Raw genomic sequence first — 21,976 nt, 5'->3', positions numbered from 1 at the left:
CATCACCTACAGTGTCTTATTCAGTGTCTAATGAGAACACAATCATTTTTCTCAAAAATGTATGGTTGCAATACAAAGTTTCCGTAATCTTTATAAAAAATATGCTATGTCTTACAAAAGACCTAAAGAATGCTAAACCCCTGTTGTGAATAAAACTTAAAACATTTGTACTCAAACAACAAAAACTTATAACGATAGAAAAATTTTCATTTCTTAAAAAAGAATCAACTGTAAAGCAAGCTGATAAGTTAATTTCTTCCTCTCTCCCTGATTAATGAAATTTTCAAAATTTCCATCATATCATCAGCCTTGAATAGAGTATTGTTTGACAGCTCAGTCAAAGAATTTCAGTGGGGTTTGAGAACCCAACACTTTTTTGATTCAGTGGTGTGGTGTCCCAAGATATGTTTATTGGTCCTCATTATCCTGCAGTTGGGTCTCATATCTCTCTCTCATCAGGGCTAAAGAAAGAGAAAGGCTGGGTCATCCCTTTGAGAAGAACGATGCCGACACGAACCCCTCTTGGGGAGAATACCGGATGTTATGTGACGTCACTGGGTTCGTCCCGTCGTCGACTGACCAGAGCGGACTCTCTTTCTTTAACCCTGTTAGTTTCAGAGAAACAGTTTTTTTTTTTTTTTTTTTTTTTTTGACTTGAAAGTTATAACTGATGATACTTTTAAAGGGATTTTGTATTTAGAAAGTTCTTGAAATCATTGAAAAAATGGTATCTTGTGCCGTTGCTACCTGTAGCAATATGTATCATAATACGAAAGAAACTAGCGTGGTATTTCATAGATTTCCGTACAAAAATATTCAGTTAACGAAAGAATGGTTGCATAGGTGTTGAAGAGCGGATATTGTTAACACGAAGAGTGTTAGAATATGCAGTAATCACTTCACTGAATCTGATTATGAGGATGATATGAAAAATAGGTTGCTAGGATTACCGACAAAAAAGATACTGAAGTCAACTGCTATTCCAACTGCTTGTATTCCTGGCTTGGTTATTTATCAGAATACACCAAGGCAGCAAAGGCAACAAAAAAGAAAAAATTTACAAAGTGCATTTGAAAGAATTCAGAATTTAAGTCCTAAAAAGGCATGTCTGGAACTTCAAAACGATAACAATAATAGCTATGAGGAGATCACTGAAAATAATATTACTCAGCAATGTTGTAACTGTTCCAACCTCCAGAAAAATGTGAATGATTTAATCACAAAATTATCAGCTCTTGAGAATAAGGTTTTTGTTTTACAGACTGAGAGAAAGCAGCATTTAAAAACTATCTCCCAGCAAAGAAAAAGATTTAAAAGGAATAGAAAACTAATATTAGAAAAAGTTCAGAAACTGTGGAAAGACATTAAAAAAGTGAATCAAGAAAATGAAAAACTAAGAAAAATGAAAACGTATATTCAAAACATATTTACCGAAACTTAAATAAATGCATTAATGAAAAAAAAAAGCGAATTAAATGGTCTCCAGACGACATTTCAAAAAGCATAGTAATCAGATCATTATCCGTAAAGTCATACAACTTCTGGAAAGAAAAAATGGGTATTCCGCTTCCAAGTGCAAGTACACTGAAAAGATGGTGCTCAAGATTCAGTTGCATTCCTGGCATTTTAAATGATGTACTGTTATTGATAAAAAAAAACTTGCCAAAATGCAACTGACAGAAAAAGATTATGCGTATTATTAAGTTTCGATGAAATTCATATAGATTCAAGACTCTGTTATGATTCAAAATTAGATAAGATATTAGGTCCTTTTAAAAAGACTCAATATGTATTGGCTCAAGGACTCATTTCGCAATGGAAACAGCCCATTAATTTTGATTTTGATCATCAAATGAAGGAAAATCTTCTGTCTTCCATTTTGTTTGCACTTAAATCGTCTGGGTTTCGAGTCAAAGCAATTGTATCTGACATGGGAGGTAGTCAGACCCTTTGGAAAGAATTACAAATTTCAACAGATAAATCTTTCTTTTACAGTCCCAAGTTCAGCACCAAAATATTGTTATGCCGCATTGCATAAAGCTTTTGAGAAACCATTTTCTTGATAAGGTTTTATTCTCAGAAATGGTACAATTATAAACAAAGACGTTATGTATGAAGTACTCCATAAAGATATCGGAGAAATTAAACTGTGCTATAAACTGAAACCTCAATTTTTATCTGTAAAAGGGAACGAGAGACAGAAAGTAGCACCAGCAAAAGCATTATTTTCCTCCACAACGGCTAAAGCAATTATGCATTTGACTGGTAATGCTGCAACAAGTAATATTTTTTCAATGGTTGATGATTTTTTTGACATTATGAATAGTAGTGTACCATTACCCCCTAGCAATAAGCCTTTAAAAGCCTGCTTGAGATCAAGCAAATGATTTTTGATCTCAGAGTATGCGGAAAGAAGACAATGTTACCTTTTCAGAAAGGTATTATCATATCGATAAATTCGCTTTTCGGTTTATTTGACGACTTAAAATCTATAAATGTGAAATATGTTTTAACATCAAGACTGACTCAAGATGTATTAGAAAGCTTGTTCAGCCAGATTTGGGGTCTAGGGCGTTTTAATGACCATCCATCTCCATTAGACGTAATAATTCGCCTGAAAAGGTTGCTATTGGCAAACAAATTGCCTGAATTGTCGTTAAAGACAAATGCTAATGACTGTGACGATGTGAAGAAAGTTGAAGCATATTTGACAAAAGAGCTGTTAGAAACAGTTTTTTCTTCAAATGAAAAAGCACAAATGTTTGAGTCTTCCTTATACGAAGATGATTTAATTAATTACGAAGACATCTATGATGAATGTATGTCACTTCCTTGGGAAACCAAAATTTATGATTCAAGGAAAGATATATCTGCATATGAACAAGAATCGCTCGCTTATGTGGCAGGTTATATTGCATATCATGTGAAAGATAAAGATCCTACTTTGGGTGAAATTTCAAAAAAATTCGTAGATATTCCTAACGACTCAAATTGCATATTTTTATTATCTAAAGGAGGATTAACTGTACCATCACCAGTTTGGATGGAAACGATGATGAAAATGGAAAATGTTTTCCGTTCTTTTCACGACAGTTCTTTTCGAAAAGGTAGCGGGGTAATTCAGAATCTCATTTCTGAACTTGAGAAACGTTTTCCCTCCGTAAATAAGAGTGCAATTCGTTTATTTTTCCGTTTACGAACATTTATAAGGGTTCGGCACTTGAATAGGAATCCAACCCTTGTATTGGCAAGAAAAGCTGACCAGAAAGCAAATAAATGGATGAAGAGTAATAGAGGATTATCGAACCAAACTATGTAGGGAAAAAAATCATGTAAGTTGATTCATATTATTCCTACCAAAAATAATAATTTGAATCATCACTTTGTTTATTATTCACTTAATTTGTGACCTCATTTATGCATGTTTCATTTAATTATTTGGACTACTATATAAAATATTATATATTATTATATACTAATTTAGACTGCTAAATTTTACTATATAAAATAAACCATGAAATTCTGCATAAACATAAATTAGTATCAGAGCATATACTTTTAAAATGTAAGAATACATGCTATTATTCCAAAATATATAAATAATATTTTAAAATATTTTCATTATTTTTTGAGTAAATGACGTTAAATAATAATACTGATACTGATATTCCATAATAATGCTCTCATAATAGACATTGCAAAAGCTTACAAAATTCTGCTACTTATTATCAATGCTAATTGAAAAGCAAAAATGGAAGAAGTGAAATTTGTTTCGTTTTAACGTGTTATGAAATCTGTTATTAGCATTAACTAATTTTTAATTAGATAGATGTGTAATGTCTTTAGCATGTATTCTCAAAATGTATTTGCATATTTTTATTTAATATTTCTATAATGCAAATTACTTTGTGACTAACTTATATTTTAATGCAAAAAGAATTCTTCGTAAATGTAGAAATTTACGTATGTTATCGGTGGGCTACTATTTACATATATTTAAAAAGATGATTATGAAAAAGAATTACTACATTTAGGGTACACTCGACCTAAAAAATTAGTTATGTTTACGCATATGTGTTAATTAAAAAATAGTTATGTTTATGCATGTTTTACTTACGTTTTACGTATATTAGAGTTTAATTTGGTATGACGTAAATACATTTCTAGTTCATATATAAATGCATGTATATTGCAATTTCATGAGCTAAAATCTCGGCTCATATTGTTTATTAAACTATTTTTCAAAGCGTTTTGATTCTCAAGCAAATGCTTAAGAAACTGAACAGCAGAACTGACCAAGCGAACCAAACTACGTCATCAGTCTCTTCTTTCGGTTTCAGCCGCGAGAAGCTGATGAACTAGCCCTTTAGCCCTGGTCTCACATAGCCTTTCTAAAGAAGGTATTACACTTGACTACAGTCCTGGTTAGACTTTTCTGAGAAACGAGATTGTAGAGGCACTGATTTAACTGAGAGGAATCCTAGATAAAAGAGCCCTGCCTGAAGCGAAGTCTCACCTAGCTACGGAAACAATGTTGCAGCTACACTGGATTTTTTCAAACCTCACTGAAAATGCTTCGGCTGGACCTCTGTCCCGGATAGAGACAACCAATCAGATGAAAGTTCTGCTTCTAAAGCATCACATGATCCCAATCTGAGTGATAATTTATTAGTGTTTGGCGTTCAAGTCTTTGTAGTAAGTGAAAATGGTAACCTAGCTATGTGGGTTTCTTGGAATTGTGCGGGTTCTAAGAATTGTCCCTTTCGACATCAAGTCCCACGTAGCCGAAGCATAATGTGATTGGGACTTAAGAGCAAGTAACTTTAAGGTGTTTTTTCTTTATAGATGGAATGTGGATCCTAACATCCTAAATGTAGATGATTTCAATGGTTAATACTATTTTGAATAAAACTTGCACCAATTCTAGAAGAAATACAAAAAAAAAAAAAAAAAAAAAAAAAGGTTCAGTTGAAGACATCCATATGTTATATCTGATTTTCATATAATCTTGGAAGTTTGTCATACAGCATAAAATAGCATTAAGTGTATAGCAAACTAAATAAAACCGAAAGGCTAGTTTATCATATCTGGAGGTTTGTTACATTGTGGTTCGATTGTATACCCAATCAGGAATGTTGTGGCATACATATTTGGCTATTTTCTATTACCTTTGGTGTAATATGCTTGTATCATGATATTCACAGAAGAATGCTCCAATTTTGCGTGTCTTGCATCTCTCTGATGTCCATCTGGATCCTTTCTATAAAGAAGGGAGTGAAGCAAACTGTGGAGAACCCTTGTGTTGTCGTGAAGCCTCCGGAACACCAGCCGTTCCTTCAGATGCAGCTGGATATTGGGGAGACTACAGGAACTGTGATATTCCTCTACGTACATTAGAAAACATGCTAAATCACATCAACAAAACCCATAAGGTAATATTTTACTTTAGATTTTGATTTATATCTGCGTGTATTGTGATGAGTAGAATTTACAGCAAAAATATTTCAGTGAATGTTTATTTTTATGAGAAATTTCAAAATAGCTTAATCTATTTTAAAATAAATTTATTATTTTATTATTTCACATAAATAAAATTTTATTATTTCACATCATAAATTTTATAATTTCACATTCTCAAAATTTTCTTACATCATAAGATGACATATGCATTACTAGCTATTTGTGCAGTATAATTAATTATTTATTGTGAGATTTATTTACTAAATTCCATATTTAATTGCTTATCAAATTGTAAATTTTTATATCCTTTGGGATTGTATTTTCCCCGTATATTGTTGTAGTGTACTGTGTATCATTTTACTTCATTATTTACTGCTTTCAAAACAAGAATTTTAGCATTTATTTGTGTTTAATTTATGGTCATGTGTTTTATATTTATTAGATGCTTATTTATTAGATAGAATTGCAGATCTTTCAGTTGATGATATGTGAGCATTTAAATTGTAAAAATAGCTCAAGCATAATACAAAATATGAGTAAATTCATACCTGATGGGGCTTGGCAGCAATTTATCATCAAGTTGGTGGCATTTGGCAATTTTTCACCAGTGTGTGAACTTTCAGGAGGATTTTCAAAAACACATAAAGAAGCCTTACGTCCAATTTTCACAGAAGTTTCTAGAGCCCATACTACAGTACATAAATGCAGGTTCTTGAGCTAGGGAGTTTATTTCTGAATCAGAACTAAATTTAGTGTTTAGCTGAACTTTGAATTAGGGTTTACCTTGAGAGTGATTTGAGGAACTTACTATATTTTCGAAGAAATTGTTTCAAATCCACGTTGTCCTTCAGCTATTTATTTTGCTGTGGACACAGTTTATTGTGTGTCATCAAATTTTGTTCATTTCTTTCTGCTTATTTGGACATATTATTCAAAGAAACATCAACAGTATTGTAGCTCATGACAATATGTTTAGTTTACCTTTTCATATAATATGTCATATACAAAAGCAATGCAGGAATTTTTAATTATTATTTTTTCTTCCATAATACAATACAAATATAAATGCAGTATTTGTCATAATAAAGGTTGTAAAGATCATAAAAGACAGGCATAGTAATTCACTTAACTCAGTGTAAATGAAAATGCATGTAATTATCATAAGCAGCAAATGTACAATGATTTATTCCTACCTACAGTTGATAGAAATCTACCAGTATGCATTCCTGACATGTGACGTAAATAAATTAAATAGCTATTTAAAAAAATTGCATGAGCTTTTGAAGATGATCTGCCTTATAAACCTTTCTTTTCATCACATAATATTTTGCACTGCAAGTTCGGTGCTACAGTACAAGTAAAAAAAAAAAAAAAAAAAAAAATGTATGCTGTAATTTTCCAAAGTTTTTCAGTACAGATGATGCCTTTGTCTTGAAAGAATTTAATCATTTTTCTCCATCATTTGGTAGTTTCCAAATTATATAATCCATTTTGATATTTAGCCCAAAGGGGCAATTTGCCCAGAAGGGCTATTAATTTCATTTTGGCATTTTGTGTTGGTTCACTATATACCACTATGCAATACCAGTCTTCAAGAAACTTCTTCAAGAAATGCAGTGGTACTTTCCAAAGCATAGCTTGTTGCTTTCTCTTGATGAAGTTCATTCTTTGACAATCACTGTGATAAAGAAATAGAATTTCTTTGGTAAAACTTTCTCTCGATAGTACCTTGAGTTGATTTTAATATTTTCCCCCACTCTTATTTTTAATTTCCAGTTGTAAATGAATCCTGCAAAAATTGTAAACCTCTCACTAAAACGTCTTTTCCATTGACAGAACAATGTTTATCCCTTTTTTTTTTTTTTTCTTCTTTTTGATAATAAATAGACTTTTTTTTGCTTGCTGTCATTTAAGTAATTCCATGCTTTCATCGAAGGTCATAATGTATTTCCTTTATCTCCTGCTAGATGGTTTTCACATAGGGTTGTACAAACTGTTCTGGATTAAACCACATGCCTCGGCAAAAGTTGGTGTATATTATGTATTTTAGCTTTTTTAAGGTGTAGATCTTGGTTTATTATTTTATTTATTGTCGTTACAGATGGATTTAAAGACTTCGCAGTTGATTTCTGTGCTGGCAGATTTTCTTTTGTTTCCAATGATTAGACGCATTTAAAATAATGTGTACCCTTTTTTGGATATTCGTTTGGATTCTTCTTTCCATATAGAAGCAATCTTTGACTTTTTTTCCTTTATTGCTTATTTTGCTCTTAGAAATTTGAATACTGTGCAAGTAAGCATTTTTTAATTATGGAATAGGAATATTTCTCTTCAGAAAGTGCAAAAACATATCCATCGACCCACAGCTTGCTTACATGTGACATTTTGAAAGAAGAATCAATTTAAAACTAGCAGACAGTGTTTCTCATTTCAAATAATAAGCAGTTGCCAGAAAATTTTATTCCAAAACATTTGCCTTTTTTAAATTTCTTTATCGAAATTGTTCTGAGAATGTGTTAACACACCTGTACACAAAAAAGTTCATTTTATTCATCATAAAAGATGCTAATTTTTGTTAACTGTCTATAGATGTGGGATTGGTATTGACCACTGGGGGTGGATGAATGATGATCAAGGGGCAATAGCCAATTATGCATTGGTAGTGGATCAGCATAATCAAGATCACATTGAGTACAAATAAAATTGACAGTTATTTGTTTATTGATATAAAGCTTTATCATCCAGTAAGGAATAAACCATTCCTTACTGGATGATAAAGAAAGAATACACTAAATTTAATATATTTTTAAAAATCAGTACTTTTTTAAATATAGAAACTTTTTATGGAATAAAGGCAATATAAAAGTAAGATGCAAGAACACAAGAAACATAAACCAAAAAAAAGAAAAAGTAATAACTTAAAACTAGAATGGGAAACGCGAAACTGGTTGAATACTTGAATATGAGGTAATTAAAAAATTAAGCAGTTTTGTGCCAAACTGCATGAATAAACAGAGACCCAGTCAGTGTACTGGTCAGTGACACTGACTGCTGTGCACTGATGGTTCCAGGTGCGAATCCCAGAGAAGACATACAGTGGATGGACAAAAATATAGAAACACCTTGTGAAATGCATGTTTGAAAAGAAAGATTGATTTTAATGAAATATGTAGGTGGCGCTGGTATTTTTGACTGCTGACGCCACCTATACAACTTCGTAAATGTGCTAAACAGTTCAGTTGCTGTCGGAGTACTGTTATGTGAGGTTGTCATTGCATTATGTCAGAGTTAACAGACTTCGAACGTGGGCAAATTGTTGGAGCACGTATGGTAGGTGCTTCCGTAAGCAAGGTAGCCGAGGTGTTTAGTGTTTCAAGAGGTACTGTATCGAAGATTTATTCCGCATATTTGAAAAGCGGAAAAACATCATCTTCTAAATCACAGCGCGGACGAAAGTGTGTCCTGAGTGATCGTGACAGACAATCATTAAGGGCAATTGTGACGAAAAATAAGAAGACCACAGCTGCAAAAGTTACTGCTGAAATGAATGTTGTGTTACTGAACCCTGTGAGTACCAAAACAATTAGAAGGTAGCTTCATAAACAGGGAATTGCTGGCCCTGCTGCAATTGAGAAGCCACTCATCAGTGATGCTAATGCCCGTAACAGGAAAAGGTGGTGTTTAAGTCATAAAGCCTGGACTATAGAGCAGTGGAAGCAAGTAATATGGTCTGACGAGTCTTTCACATTGTTTCCCACTTCTGGCCGAGTTTACGTCTGGAGAACGCCATCTCAAGCCTATAATACAGACTGCTTGTTGCCAAGAGTCAAACATGGCAGGGGTTCTGTTATGGTTTGGGCAACCATATCGTGGTTCTCTGCTAGCCCCATGATAACTGTGTCAGGGCACATGGCTGCCAAGACTTATGTGAACATTTTGGCCGATCAAGTTCATCCCATGGTACAAACTTTGTTCCCCGATGGTGATGGTGTCTTCCAAGACAACAAAGCCCCTGTTCACACAGCTCACATTGTCCAGGACTGGTTTTCTGAGCACGAAAATGAGTTGTCCCATCTCCCCTGGCCACCACAGTCACCAGACCTGAATATTATCGAACCTTTGTGGTCTACATTGGAACGGAAAGTGCGTTCTCGTTATCCACCGCCAACATCATTATCTGAACTTGCCACCGTTTTGCAGGAAGAATGGTATAATATTCCCTTGGCAAACATACAGGAACTGTATTTATCCATTCCGAGAAGACTGCAAGCTGTTTTGGATGCCAACGGGTTTCCTACACCATATTAAGCAAAGAAACATGTTTTTTTAAAGGTGTTTCCATATTTTTGTCCAACCCCTGTAGATGTTTGGGCTCTACTCTTATATGCACCCTAAGATCACCAAATGTGGTGATATGTGTTGTGCACTGGTTTTGGGCATGATTCCGTGCTGTGGGATGGTTTGGTTGACGATGCTGTTTGCATGGCAACCCTTTTGACGTTGAAAATTAACTCTTTTGCTTGGTTCGTGTCAAGCGCATTTTGAAATGGCCTATGTTGCAATGATAGACATGGTGGCAAGGTTTCATTCTCGTATTTTAGATTGTGTGGAAAGTAAATTTAGTACTAAAAGGTACGATGTTGGAGTTGTGAATGAGTCTTTTGTTCACAGGTGTGTTTATAAGGACCAAAGTGTATTTTTGGAATTTGTGAAAGTGTATTTTTGAAAGAATTATCTCCGTTTCTGTCATCCTTAAAATAATGCATAATATTAAATACCTGTTGTAATGAAAGTTTTCTGCCCAAAAAATGTTCTTAATTATGTTAGGAAAAAAACATGAGAGCAGCATCTGTAGTGGGGGTAGTAAGCGCCACCCAAATCTATGATTTCCTGCCAGTGTTCTGGTATTTTTTCAAAGCCTTCAGCTCAGAAACTTGTTGGACATGAGTCCAAAAACAGGTCAACCTGATTTCAGAAGTCCTGTGCAGAATGGAAGATGGCACCAGTAAGATGTAGCTGCAGGTTCAAAAAAAGGTAGTCATAGTCCTTGTTTTTGAACTTTCAGTACCAAACCTTCACAGTGTCATATGATAGAACATTAGCGCCTAAAGCTGTACACATAATTTGATGATATTTTGTAGCTGACTTTTTTCAACAGATCTGGAAATATATGATGGTTCTAATCTGTTAGCGTGATATTTCTATTTCAGACACTTAATAATAACTATATTTTTTTTATAAATTCCACAAAACAGGATTTAAAGCAAGTCTCTTTCTTTCAAATGCTAAAAATCGTTTGATAAAATACAATTAAGCACAGCAATGCATGCTGTTTATGCAGACGATGTTTCCATCGGGGGGAAATTTTCATTAAAACCCGAGATATTGTGTTTGTACATATACTGCTTGACATTGAAAATGCGACACCAAGAAGGAGTGGTCATAAAGTGAAGAATTTGGGAAAATGACAGAGACAGCAAGCAGCAATAAGTGATCTTTATTTCAAAATGATAGTCAGAATACGGAGCGAGAACGGCGTCGGCTCAGTAGGATGTAGGATCACCGCGGACAGCAATGCACGAAGAAACACATCTAGGCATAGAGTCAATAAGAGTGTGAATGGTGTCCTGAGGGATGGCTCTCCATTCCCTCTCTACCATTTGCCACAGTTCGTCTTCTGAACGAGCACAGGAGAGTCTGGTGGCCAGGGAAGCATCTCAGTATACCTTGCAGAGCATGTTGGCAGATGCGAGCACTGTGTGGTCAAGCGTTATCCTTCTGAAAAATTGCATTAGGGCAGCCCCTGAAAGTAGGGGATTGCCACCGATCACATCCGAATCACACCGATCACATTGATCACATCCGAAGGAGTAGGGACGACTTGCAGAAATTTAACATTGGTTGCCTATTGCAGCGGGTATAATTGTCAAGAAAAAGCTGGTTGTAGCGTCTCATTTTACAAATTAGAATTTCTACATATTTTTATTTTTGAAATTGAGATTGATTTTTAAAAACTTAGCATATTTATCAAGCATTAATTAACATTCCAAATAATTATAAAGCTATTGCATGCTTTCAGGACTGGATATTTTTTTAGCTTTTCCTATGCTGTCAGGAAATTTGTAACTACTTCTTTTAGAAAATAACATTTTAAATCTGAACTAATAGAAAATTTCAAACAAGTAAATTTCTCTTGCAATTTTTATGCTTTTTATTGGTGTAAACAAGTAAAAAATACTAAAATATTTAAAAACGAATTTTTGAAAGTTTTGTTTAAAATTCTAAATTGTGCTGCTTTTTTAAAATCGTAGATGAGTATTAAAGCACAATTTCTATAAAGGAATTTTATTTCAATTATATTTCATAACACAACATAGTGATAAACACTTTTGACTCTTTAAAAATTTTTATACATTTAATTCTAATATTCAAATTGTATTTAACTGTAATAATTAATTTTGATTGTATTTTATAATGATTATTTTTTAAATTTATTTTAGTTCTGCATAAGATTTTTTTTATTTACTGTTAATTTAATTTATTAGCCCAAAGGGGCGGTAGCCTAGAAAGGCTGTTAGTTTTGAAGCGGCATTTTGCGCTGTTTTACTATAAATGTCCGTGTCTCCTTGCAAATTGTTGTTACCAAATATTATCGCTCTTTATTATATGTAAAGAAATTAAATAATGAAGAATCTGCATGAATACATGTATGTTTCTCGCACTGTGACAAAAACGACAGTATCTAGAGCCATCAAATTCTGAATAATGTAATCCTCCACCCAAATATAGGCATCTGGATGGCCGAATTTCGAATTTGTTTTAATCTATTTCATATTTTGTAAAACTTTAACGAATTTTTGATTAACAAACTCAACGAGTTCAGAGCGAGCACTGTACGGAAAATAACAGTTTTATCTCCAGTGCGGAAATTCTAAAGATATGCTGTTTTCAAATGTATGTGGTTTACGGGTGAAGAACATGATATTCAATAAATATAGATAGCACACAAATTTTAAAAAAAAGAGGGCTTCTAGATTTTATTTTATCTTTTTTTTTTCCTTCATTACATTCAGAAAATTTTATGGTCCGAATTTTATGAATTATTAAAATAACAAACCCACTTTAATGTAAATAATTTAATAATCATATAATCAAATAAATATGATCATTTTATAATGTTGTTATAGTTTGGAAAATTACTGCCTGAAAATGTTCATTAAAAAATTATCAGATCTTGTTTAATTTCACCTTATTTTTTTGAAAGCATCGCGTTCTATCAATCTTATTTAATTTTACTATATTTTTACGCAAAATTAAGTTCATAAATTTTGTCCTTAGAGTTTTTACCATTTTACCAAAGTAAAAATGTTTTTACAAGAATTACGCCTGAAAAAAATGCACAAAGTGCTTTCATGAGATATATTAAATCCTATTTGGGCAAAACTGTGGCTTTCATAATCTCATCGCTATACAACGTATCACATTTAATAATTAAAAAGAGTTATGTGATACAAATGCCATAGGTTTCAGTGTTAAAGTAAACCAGATCGTCCGTACTCTTTCTTGCCGACATGTCGGTGACGCGCGCCCCGCCCACTGGGTGACTCTATCTCTTATAAGGTCCATGATCCACGTGTGCTGACATCACTCTGGCTGCACCTGCACCCCTCCTTCTTCCCACATTTCCTTGTTCCAACCATGTTCGCCATAGCTGATGCATCGTGCTCACATCCATGTGGGTATCAGCTGCAATTTGATGTAAGGACCAACCCGCCCTTCTCAGTCCAATCACCAAACTCCTCGTAAAATCGTCTATCTGCTGGAAGTGCCTTTATTGATGGCGGCCTGGCATTCTCTCCTATTACACGTATCCTCCGGGACAAAAACCAACTTCCTTCGATAATTCGAGTGGCAGAAATAATGACACGAATATTGCCCATTATGCAAGTTCCTTCCCTTATATCTTACTTCGCATGCATCGGAGAGCTGCGTATTTAACATCATTCGCATAACTCAGTGACATGCGGCTACTCTAAAATTTGCATAAATTTCTGACCACTCCTTCTTGGTATTGCATTTTCAATGTCGAGCAGTGTATAAGTGCCATTTCAAGTATGCAGGAAGCTAGAAAATCCATAAGTAACTTATTTGTAAAGTGTGTAAGTAATTTTATGCAATTCAGCATTTTAACACTGTTAATTATGTCAATTTAGATTGATTATGTGATATGGACTGGGGATATTCCACCACATGATATCTGGAACAATTCGAGACTGGAAGCCATCTACCTTCTACATTCTGCCTCAAAAATTATTCATAGATATCTTGGACATGTACCTATTTTTCCCGCTCTTGGAAATCATGAAAGTTCTCCTGTTAACAGGTCATTATTATGGTTTGGTCTTTTAAATTTTTAAAACATATCTATTTCAGTGAGAACATTTTATTATCTATTTAAAAATGCAGGTATCCTTATAACATGCTTTTGTTCTTACATGCTAAGAAAATATTAAAAACCCTAATATAGCATGACAACATAGTTTTATTCTAGCATGTTAATGAATATGCATAAAACCTTTTATAACACTTAATGTATGTACAAATTTTGATAACACTATTATTCTAAACATTAACAAAATTTTATGCACTATGTCATCGTGTGTAGTACACAATAACAACCTCTCACTTTACATAAACAAAATAAAACAAATTCCACAAATATTCACATTATTTCATATCGAAGTTTTTTTTTAAATTGAGTTGTGCTCATCAGTTACACATTATGTATCTTATACTCCAAAAGTTTAGTTGTTATATTGCTTAATTACATAATTCTGATTTTTGAAAATAGTTTACAAAAAATTTTGGTGGAATGTAGTATTAAACTGCAACTGCGAATTTAGGAGTAATTATTGTAATATTATATTTTAGTCTCGAACTATGCCTGAAAGTAAGAAAACAACTTTTAAAGGAAGGTTTATTTCTTTGAAGATGAAAAATACAAATTTTGAATCATAATAAGTTTGGTTAGTCTTGTATAACATGGTTTCATGCAGCATAGTATTTTCTAGAAATCAATTTACCATGTTATAGGAGGAATAACTGTATGTGAAAAGTTTAGAGGCATGTATTAAGCTAAATGTAATTAAACTTCAGTTCTTGATATGTTATCTTCTACAAAATGTTTGATTGCCTGAAGTTTAATGCAATCAATACCAATACCGACTTCAATCAATATTTAAAGTGATCAAGTGAACTGGAGTGCTATCACAAAAGTGATTCTACAGCCGTTAATTTTTTTAAAAAAATTATTTATTTATTTTCCAAAATGCAGTAATAACAGTTAATTTATATACTTGTTCATAAAACAAAATGTGGCTTATCGAGAATCTGTTTGAGTTGCATCAAATGAAAATGCAGGTGTTAGGAGTGTATTGTAATGTCACATATGTCCCTACCTGGTGCTAAATCATGCTGCTTGATGATACTTTCATGGTTGTTTGGATAATATGTAAGTACAAAATGTTTTTTTCTGAAAGGCTATTGAAGAAATTTCGTTATGATTATTCTCAAGGGAGATCTCAAGATTTACAGAAATATTCCAGTTGACAAGGACTTTTGTTTATAACATTTTGGAATTACTAATTCTTGAGAAAAATTCTTAAACTGTGAATTAAAAAAAAGAAAGAAAGAAAGAAAGAAAAGAAATATTTTCCACTTAATTGTCAAATTATGTTTTTTCTCAAATTGTATGAAAACAAACCATGGTCCTTCGATACAGAATAGCAGTTTGATTATTTGAAATGAAGTATCAAAATCTATTGAATGATCATGAAATTAAACCTCGGTTTATGATGTTTAAGTTTATTATTTTTCATGCAATGAATTTAGACTAACATTCATTGATTGAGATGTTTTTAAAAGCATGATCAATAATTATTTTGTAAAGCAGAAATTTTATTGCAAGGTATATTAGAATGTGCAGACCCATACAGTAGTAACAAGATACTGTTTAAAAGTAGAATGAAATTTCACAGACTTAAACTTGTTTAATTACATGTCAATAAATTTTGCAATTGGTGCCACTGTAAGGTTTTATTATGGCCATCTGGTTTTATTTTTAATGTCTGAGAGGTAAGGAGAAAATATATTAAATTTGGGAATGCTGAAAATTATACTGTTCTTTATCATGTGATTATGGTCTCCTGATATAGCTAGAATTCCAGAATTTTTACTTAACTGTATTCTCTCATGTATAAGCTGAACTTTTGATGAAAATCAGGGATGCTGTTTATACATGCAAATGATTAAAAGTAGGGACATGCAAATTTGTGGCAACACAGCAGCGCATAATCAATGATTGTGACCAACAATAGTGACACTGGTAGTGCACTCAACTACTTTGTTGGTACTGACGGTGAATGTGAATGAAAGTTGCTAAACAATGAAACATTTTCTTTTTGACCAATAATAAAAAACATTTTCAGCTTGTGGCAAGTATTGTTTTCATTTTAGTTGCTTCCACACCACCAAACGAAAAGTTATTGTAGATAATAGATAAATTAACCACAAAATATTATCTTTTTTATTTTTTTAAATTTTATATAAAAATTAAGGGTGTGTCTCATACGTGTGAGAATGCGGTACTCATATCTGAAAATTCTGGATTTTAGAAATTGTTTGCACCATATCATATGTATCATGTATATATCATCATATGTGTTATATAATCTTTAAAAATTAATGTCTGTGATTAATTTTTATTGCTGCAAAGGTTTAAAAAATTTTGGTGAATTATGGAGAAGTTAATATCTTATGAAAGGAGTTAAAATGTGTTCTGAGAGAGGCTGTATAGAATGTACTGATTATATGCCCCTTTTCCCCCAAAGCAAGCTATCCCTAAAGATCTCTGGTTTCATCAAATTTAATGGCATGAACCCTGTTTCACATTGGGAAACAACTAATGAAAATAGGAAATAATTTGTCAGTTATTTCAGAAGGTGAAAACATTTCTGTTAGACCAAAGAGTTAGATACTGTCAAATAGGTAATTGTTTGTCTGTTACAGAAACAGAAAAAAAAAAAAAAAAAAACTGGTATTGGGATTCTGGGCTGAAGTATTCAAGATAAAATCAGATAAAAAAAAACAAAAATACCTGGTATTGACAAAACTGATTAAATTTATTTTAGCTTGTTTCCATGGGTAAAAAGTCACAAATGTATTTAATTATATGGGTGATATTGTAACAGAATACAAAATATTTTTTAAAACCTAGATGTTCTGAAGACTGAAATATTATTTACTAGCAGCTTCACTGACAGCCTTCGTCTGGCTTTTAAATGTACTGGGAAAATGGCTGAAGGAAACACCAAACATTAAATTTAAAAACTCTGTAGAATTTTACTCTGCAGAACAACTTCGTATAAAAAAAGTTATTACGTATAACAAAATTACAATGAAATAAGCAATATCCCTTAATACAAATATTAATTATCCTAATAAATAAATTAACCAACTTCCCTTTGCAAAATCTTAAGAACTCAAATGCAGGGTTCGTATGGTCCTTAAGAGTCCTTAAAAGTCCTTAAGTATTTTGGAATTGATTTTTGGTCCTTAAAAGTCCTTAATTTCGGCCAAAATCGGCAGAAGGTCCTTAATTTTAATTATCGGAAATAGCTCTCTGTTTTTTACGACTGCCATTTTGAGTGTGAATTAGCATTTTGGAGGAATATTTTTGGTGATTCAACTGACAGATATGGTTATCTTTTCAATGGGTTATAATTCGTTCCTATTTCTAATATAAATCGTGGGATTTTCGAATTTTATAGTAAAAGAAGTGCAGCATAAGCATTTTGAAATGATTTCATTTTTTCTAATGAAGATCTCTCAAACAGCTTTTGGTTTTTCGGGATGTGAATTCTTTTATTAAACGGCTCTGAATTTGGCGACTTATCAGCATTTTGGCGATTTTAAGATAAGTTTCTGTAGAAAATGTTTTAATTTCGAGATCTGGAAATTTTTCGACATTTTTTAAAACATTGTAACATGGATAACTTTCATTAAAATAGTGGTAAAATATTGAAATTATGTTTAAAAAATAACATTAAAATAAAGCGTTTTTAATTTTCGCTGTCATATTATAAAGTTCCATTTTGGCCACTTATTATACAATATTTTGAATCTGCAAAATAAGCAAGGTATACGAAACAATTAACGAAACTGTTTTAGCAAAAGCAAAATAGCTATGCAAATAATTTAAAATATCTTTTTAAATTTTTTCATGGTAAAATTTTCTAATGTAGTTGTCTCAAAGTATTCAGAGTTATCAGAATATTCAGTTTTCTCTATAAAATTAATTTTACACCATTCCCTCTGATATTTTTCCTCAAATTATTTCTGGCTTTTTACTGTTAACAGAATTTTTCTTTAGGGTTTTAGACATTGCAGCTTAGAAAGTTTAGAAGGATTTGAAGGCAAATTTTATAGACCCAAGATTCTAGAAAATTGCAGAAAAATGTCTCCATGCTATTAACACGTAACGAATGTATTTTGCAGAAAGTTTACGATGTATTTCTTACTTTTTGAAGAAGGTCTGGAAGAACAAAGAAAACATAATATTTGAATGTTTTAGTTCTGATACTAGAATCTTTTTCTTAACACGTTTATCTTCCATTTATTTTCTTTAATTTTCCCTAGACACAGACATGGAAAATATAAAAAATGCTTTTATTCTTATCAGAAGGACAGACATTATAGAAAGAAATTTTTTTCTTAGTAAGGAAATTGAAAACTGACAATTTAAATGATTCATATTATATGTCTGAATGCATCATACACAGGGCTGGCGCTATTCATTTTCCCACCTGAAGCAATCTCTGCGGATGCTAAATTCTGCTTCCAATGCCTGCTCTAAATTCTAAAAGTTTTGCCATTTCTAGATTTTGTTGCTTTGTGTGTCACTAAATTCTAAAAATTCTGCTGCACCATCTCTGTAACCAGCCCTTACCATATATATTTCATATTGCTTCTGAATGTTCATATTACTAAAGATATAAAATTAGCAGGTTTTTCTATGCTTTCTAAATTTAGTGTTTTTAGAATAATAGAAATCTTTAATTTAAATTCTAAAAGGAAAAGGAAACATGCTGAAGAGAGATTCTTCAAAGATATGTACTGCTATTAGTATGTACAGTTATTATTATGTAAATTACCCAGTTGTTTATAATTTCAGCCTTTACTATAATTTCCCATTTCTGTTTTCTCACCAGAATGCAATTCGCTTAGATAGTTTTTAAACTGAGGTATATGGAGTGTAAGACAGAGTGTGTTTCTGTTCTCCACATACTTACTGCATTAGTTCCTGTCCAAAATGAGACAAAAAAAAATCAACATAAAACTAACTATTAATTTAGAAGTAAAACAACAGTCTTAATAAATCTAACTTGTTAGTAAAACGTAAATAAAATGTCACTTATCTTCTTTCTAATATGTTCAACTATTATAAGTGTAAAATATTTAATGCTACTTGATAAATTTCATAAAGTTTTATTTTATTCTATAACTTATTAATAATTATGTTAATTAAGTTATGTTTAATAGTAATGCATCCAACTTTTATGTTTAGGACGGTATTACAAAAGTGAAATTCAGGCACAGGTAGTATTTTTAATTGAATTTGTTCAGTTCTCATTTACTCATAGGTCCTTAATTTTTTCATTAATGGTCCTTAAAAGTCCTTAAAAGTACTTAATTTCCGTGTGCAGAAAAGCATATGAACCCTGAAATGGAATATAAAGGAGGTTAAGAACTTTGTTTTCTAAAGAAATCACTCAAAACTTTTCAGTGTCTTTAAAAACAGGGAAAAGAGCAATAAATAACATAAAAGAATACAAAAAACAAAAAATTCTGAAAAGCAAAATATAATTAATGATATTTTATCTTATATTTTCAAGAGAAAAAAAATTACAATGAAATAAGCTATATCCCTTAATACAAATATTAATTATCCTAATAAAAAAATTAACCAACTTTCCGTTAAAGAAAAAAAATCATGCAAAACTTTTCAATATCTTACAAATAATGAAATAAGCAAAAAATAACATGAAAGAAACTCAAAAAAAAAAAAAAAAAAAAAAAAAAAAAATCCACGCAGAATTTTACTCTGCACAACTTTATAAAAAAAATACCCAATAAAAATGTATTATATATATATAAAAAAATGACAATGAAATTTGCGAATCTCTTAAAAACAGTGACATAAGAAATACAATGAAAAATTGTTGCCAAACCCATATTTCTAAAAAAATGAAACTACTCAAAATTATGCGATTTCATCAAAAATCTAACTACAACAATAAGACAGGAAAATTGTTGCCAAAATCACATTTTTAAAGATGTGAGATGTGAAAAGTGTGCTTCGCTTAAAAATTTTTTTAAAAATACAAAATATTATCATTTTTCTAAAATTCTTTTTGTAAAAGCAGTCGCAAGGATGAAAGTTTAACGTGTCAAAAAATCAAAGAAAAATAAACTGTACATTTAAAAAAAAAAAAATTTTAGAAAAAATCCTGTTGAAATGGTGTTAAGCTCCCTTTGTTAAATAAATTCATATTTAATTGATTTATTGAAACATGAAATTTATTTTAAGTTTGTAAAATAGCTAAGTGCCTACGTTTCATGACAATTTGAAAATAAAGTGCGTAGAGTAAAATCTCGCTTTCCTATAGCCCATTATGTCTCAAAATGACGCGATTTCGTCGCAAAACATAAAATAAAAAAAAATCGAATTCGAATTTCGAAAAAATCGCTTCGAGGTGCACTGGCTCTTGTCTAGATGCACCTATGTACCAAATTTCGTAGCCATGGGTCTATTAGCTTACACTCAGCGCGAATGAAAGACACACACACACAGACAGACTCTTTGTTTTATTATATGTAGAGATTTTCATTAAACAAAAGTATGTGTGAAATTTTTCGGTCAGAAATCCCCCTCATGACTCTTTTGATGAAGATTTTAGTAATAATTTATTGAAAACTGACCAGCTTACAAAAATTCTTTACATTTCACAAAATCTTCCTGCTAGCAGTTCCTTCTCTTTAATATCTGTTATAGAGGAAACCCTTGCTAAGCATGGGGGATATGTCATTAATACATTGCTTGTACACAAAAATTGTGTTTTATCAAGTTAATTTTCTATGGAAAAAAATGTGGTAGTTGTAATTAAGGTTAAGAAAGCATGTATAGTTTACACAAACCTGAATATTGATGTAATTAAAAAAATATATTGAATGTTAATTTAAATGGGTTTTGTTAATGCATAATAAATATAGTTTTTTTTTTTTTTTTTTTTTTTTTTTTTTTTTTTTTTTTAAGCGACTAATTTTTGCTTAGGACAATAAATGACATAAATCTTTTAAAAGGTTTGCAGTAAGCAGCACAGAACTTTTCAATACCTTTTGTAAAGTGCCCTCTATTTCTTCCTTTGATTCAATCCCCATTGCAAAATCAGGCAGTTTCAAGTGCCCTTTTTTAATGACTTGTTTAATTTCTTCATTATCATAAGCACTTTAACCTCTTTATTGTTACAGCTTTCACTGTCTGCTGGTATGATAAGATCATTTTAGTTTTCATCTAGTTCTGTATTTGTAATATAGATGCATTTTTGTTAGTGAACATGTAAAATATTTTGTGTTATATGATGAATACATTTTTGATTGTAGCTTTATAACTATGTAACATATTCCAGTTTTCCAATTCCTGCAGTAAAGGGAAATGACTCCATTTCTTGGTTGTATAAAGAGGTCACAAAGGCATGGGCTCCTTGGTTACCTGGTAGTTCTTATACATTAGATATGTAAGTAAATATTGGGTTATTTAAAAAATACACACACACACGTAATATATATATGTATATATATATACACTTTATGTTTTAACCTTTGTGTTCTATTTATTCCCCCTAAATTATTACTGTGCTTCAAAAACATATGTCTTTATTTATTAAAATATTCATATTTTAAGTAGGATTGCAGCTCTATAATGAAATGTAAAGCTACAGAGTATGTCAAAATAAATAAATAAAATAAAATTTTAAAGATTTGAAAGAATTGAGATTTTTAACATCACACCAGAAGGTTTATTAAGATTTCTTATACTCTCACTGAGTTCACAGCTTACCAATCTGCTCTTGGACTCACTCCTGTTATCACAACTTTTTTTGTCATTTTAACTTTAGTATTAAACAGCACTTTCTTTGCACAAATGGCACATAAAATTCAACAAAACCATCCAGTAATCCTCAACTGAATTTATTTATTTTTGAAAAAATATCGCATAGTTATGCAAGTCCTTGAAACCAAACATCGTTGTGAAATTTACTGCTTAACTGAAATGTGTAGTCTTCCAAAACTTGTTTGGCATAGATGCCAAATCATATGCAAGTCCTTGAAACCAAACATCATTGTGAAATTTCCTGCTTAACTGAAATGGGTAGTCTCCCAAAATTTGCTTGGTTTA

At 31.6% G+C, this 21,976-nt stretch overlaps 1 protein-coding gene across 3 annotated transcripts in view; it reads left to right on the top strand.

Moving 5' to 3' along the window:
• Positions 1–21,976, top strand: part of LOC118195959 (sphingomyelin phosphodiesterase-like) — a 203,475-nt gene that overhangs the window by 140,157 nt on the left and 41,342 nt on the right. For all 3 annotated transcript variants that reach the window (XM_085819714.1, XM_035367306.2, XM_035367307.2), the window contains exons 5-7: positions 5,205–5,432; positions 13,674–13,843; positions 21,207–21,314. In XM_085819714.1, the coding sequence (XP_085675840.1) occupies positions 5,205–5,432; positions 13,674–13,843; positions 21,207–21,314 (506 nt within the window). The remainder of the gene's footprint in view (positions 1–5,204; positions 5,433–13,673; positions 13,844–21,206; positions 21,315–21,976) is intronic.

Source organism: Stegodyphus dumicola, chromosome 1 (genome assembly GCF_044657685.1).
Source record: "Stegodyphus dumicola isolate Sdum_Otavi_A_Nest chromosome 1, ASM4465768v1".
Lineage (NCBI taxonomy): Eukaryota > Metazoa > Arthropoda > Arachnida > Araneae > Eresidae > Stegodyphus > Stegodyphus dumicola.
The sequence above is the reverse complement of the archived record's forward strand: the minus strand, read 5'-3'. Positions and strand labels throughout refer to the sequence as shown.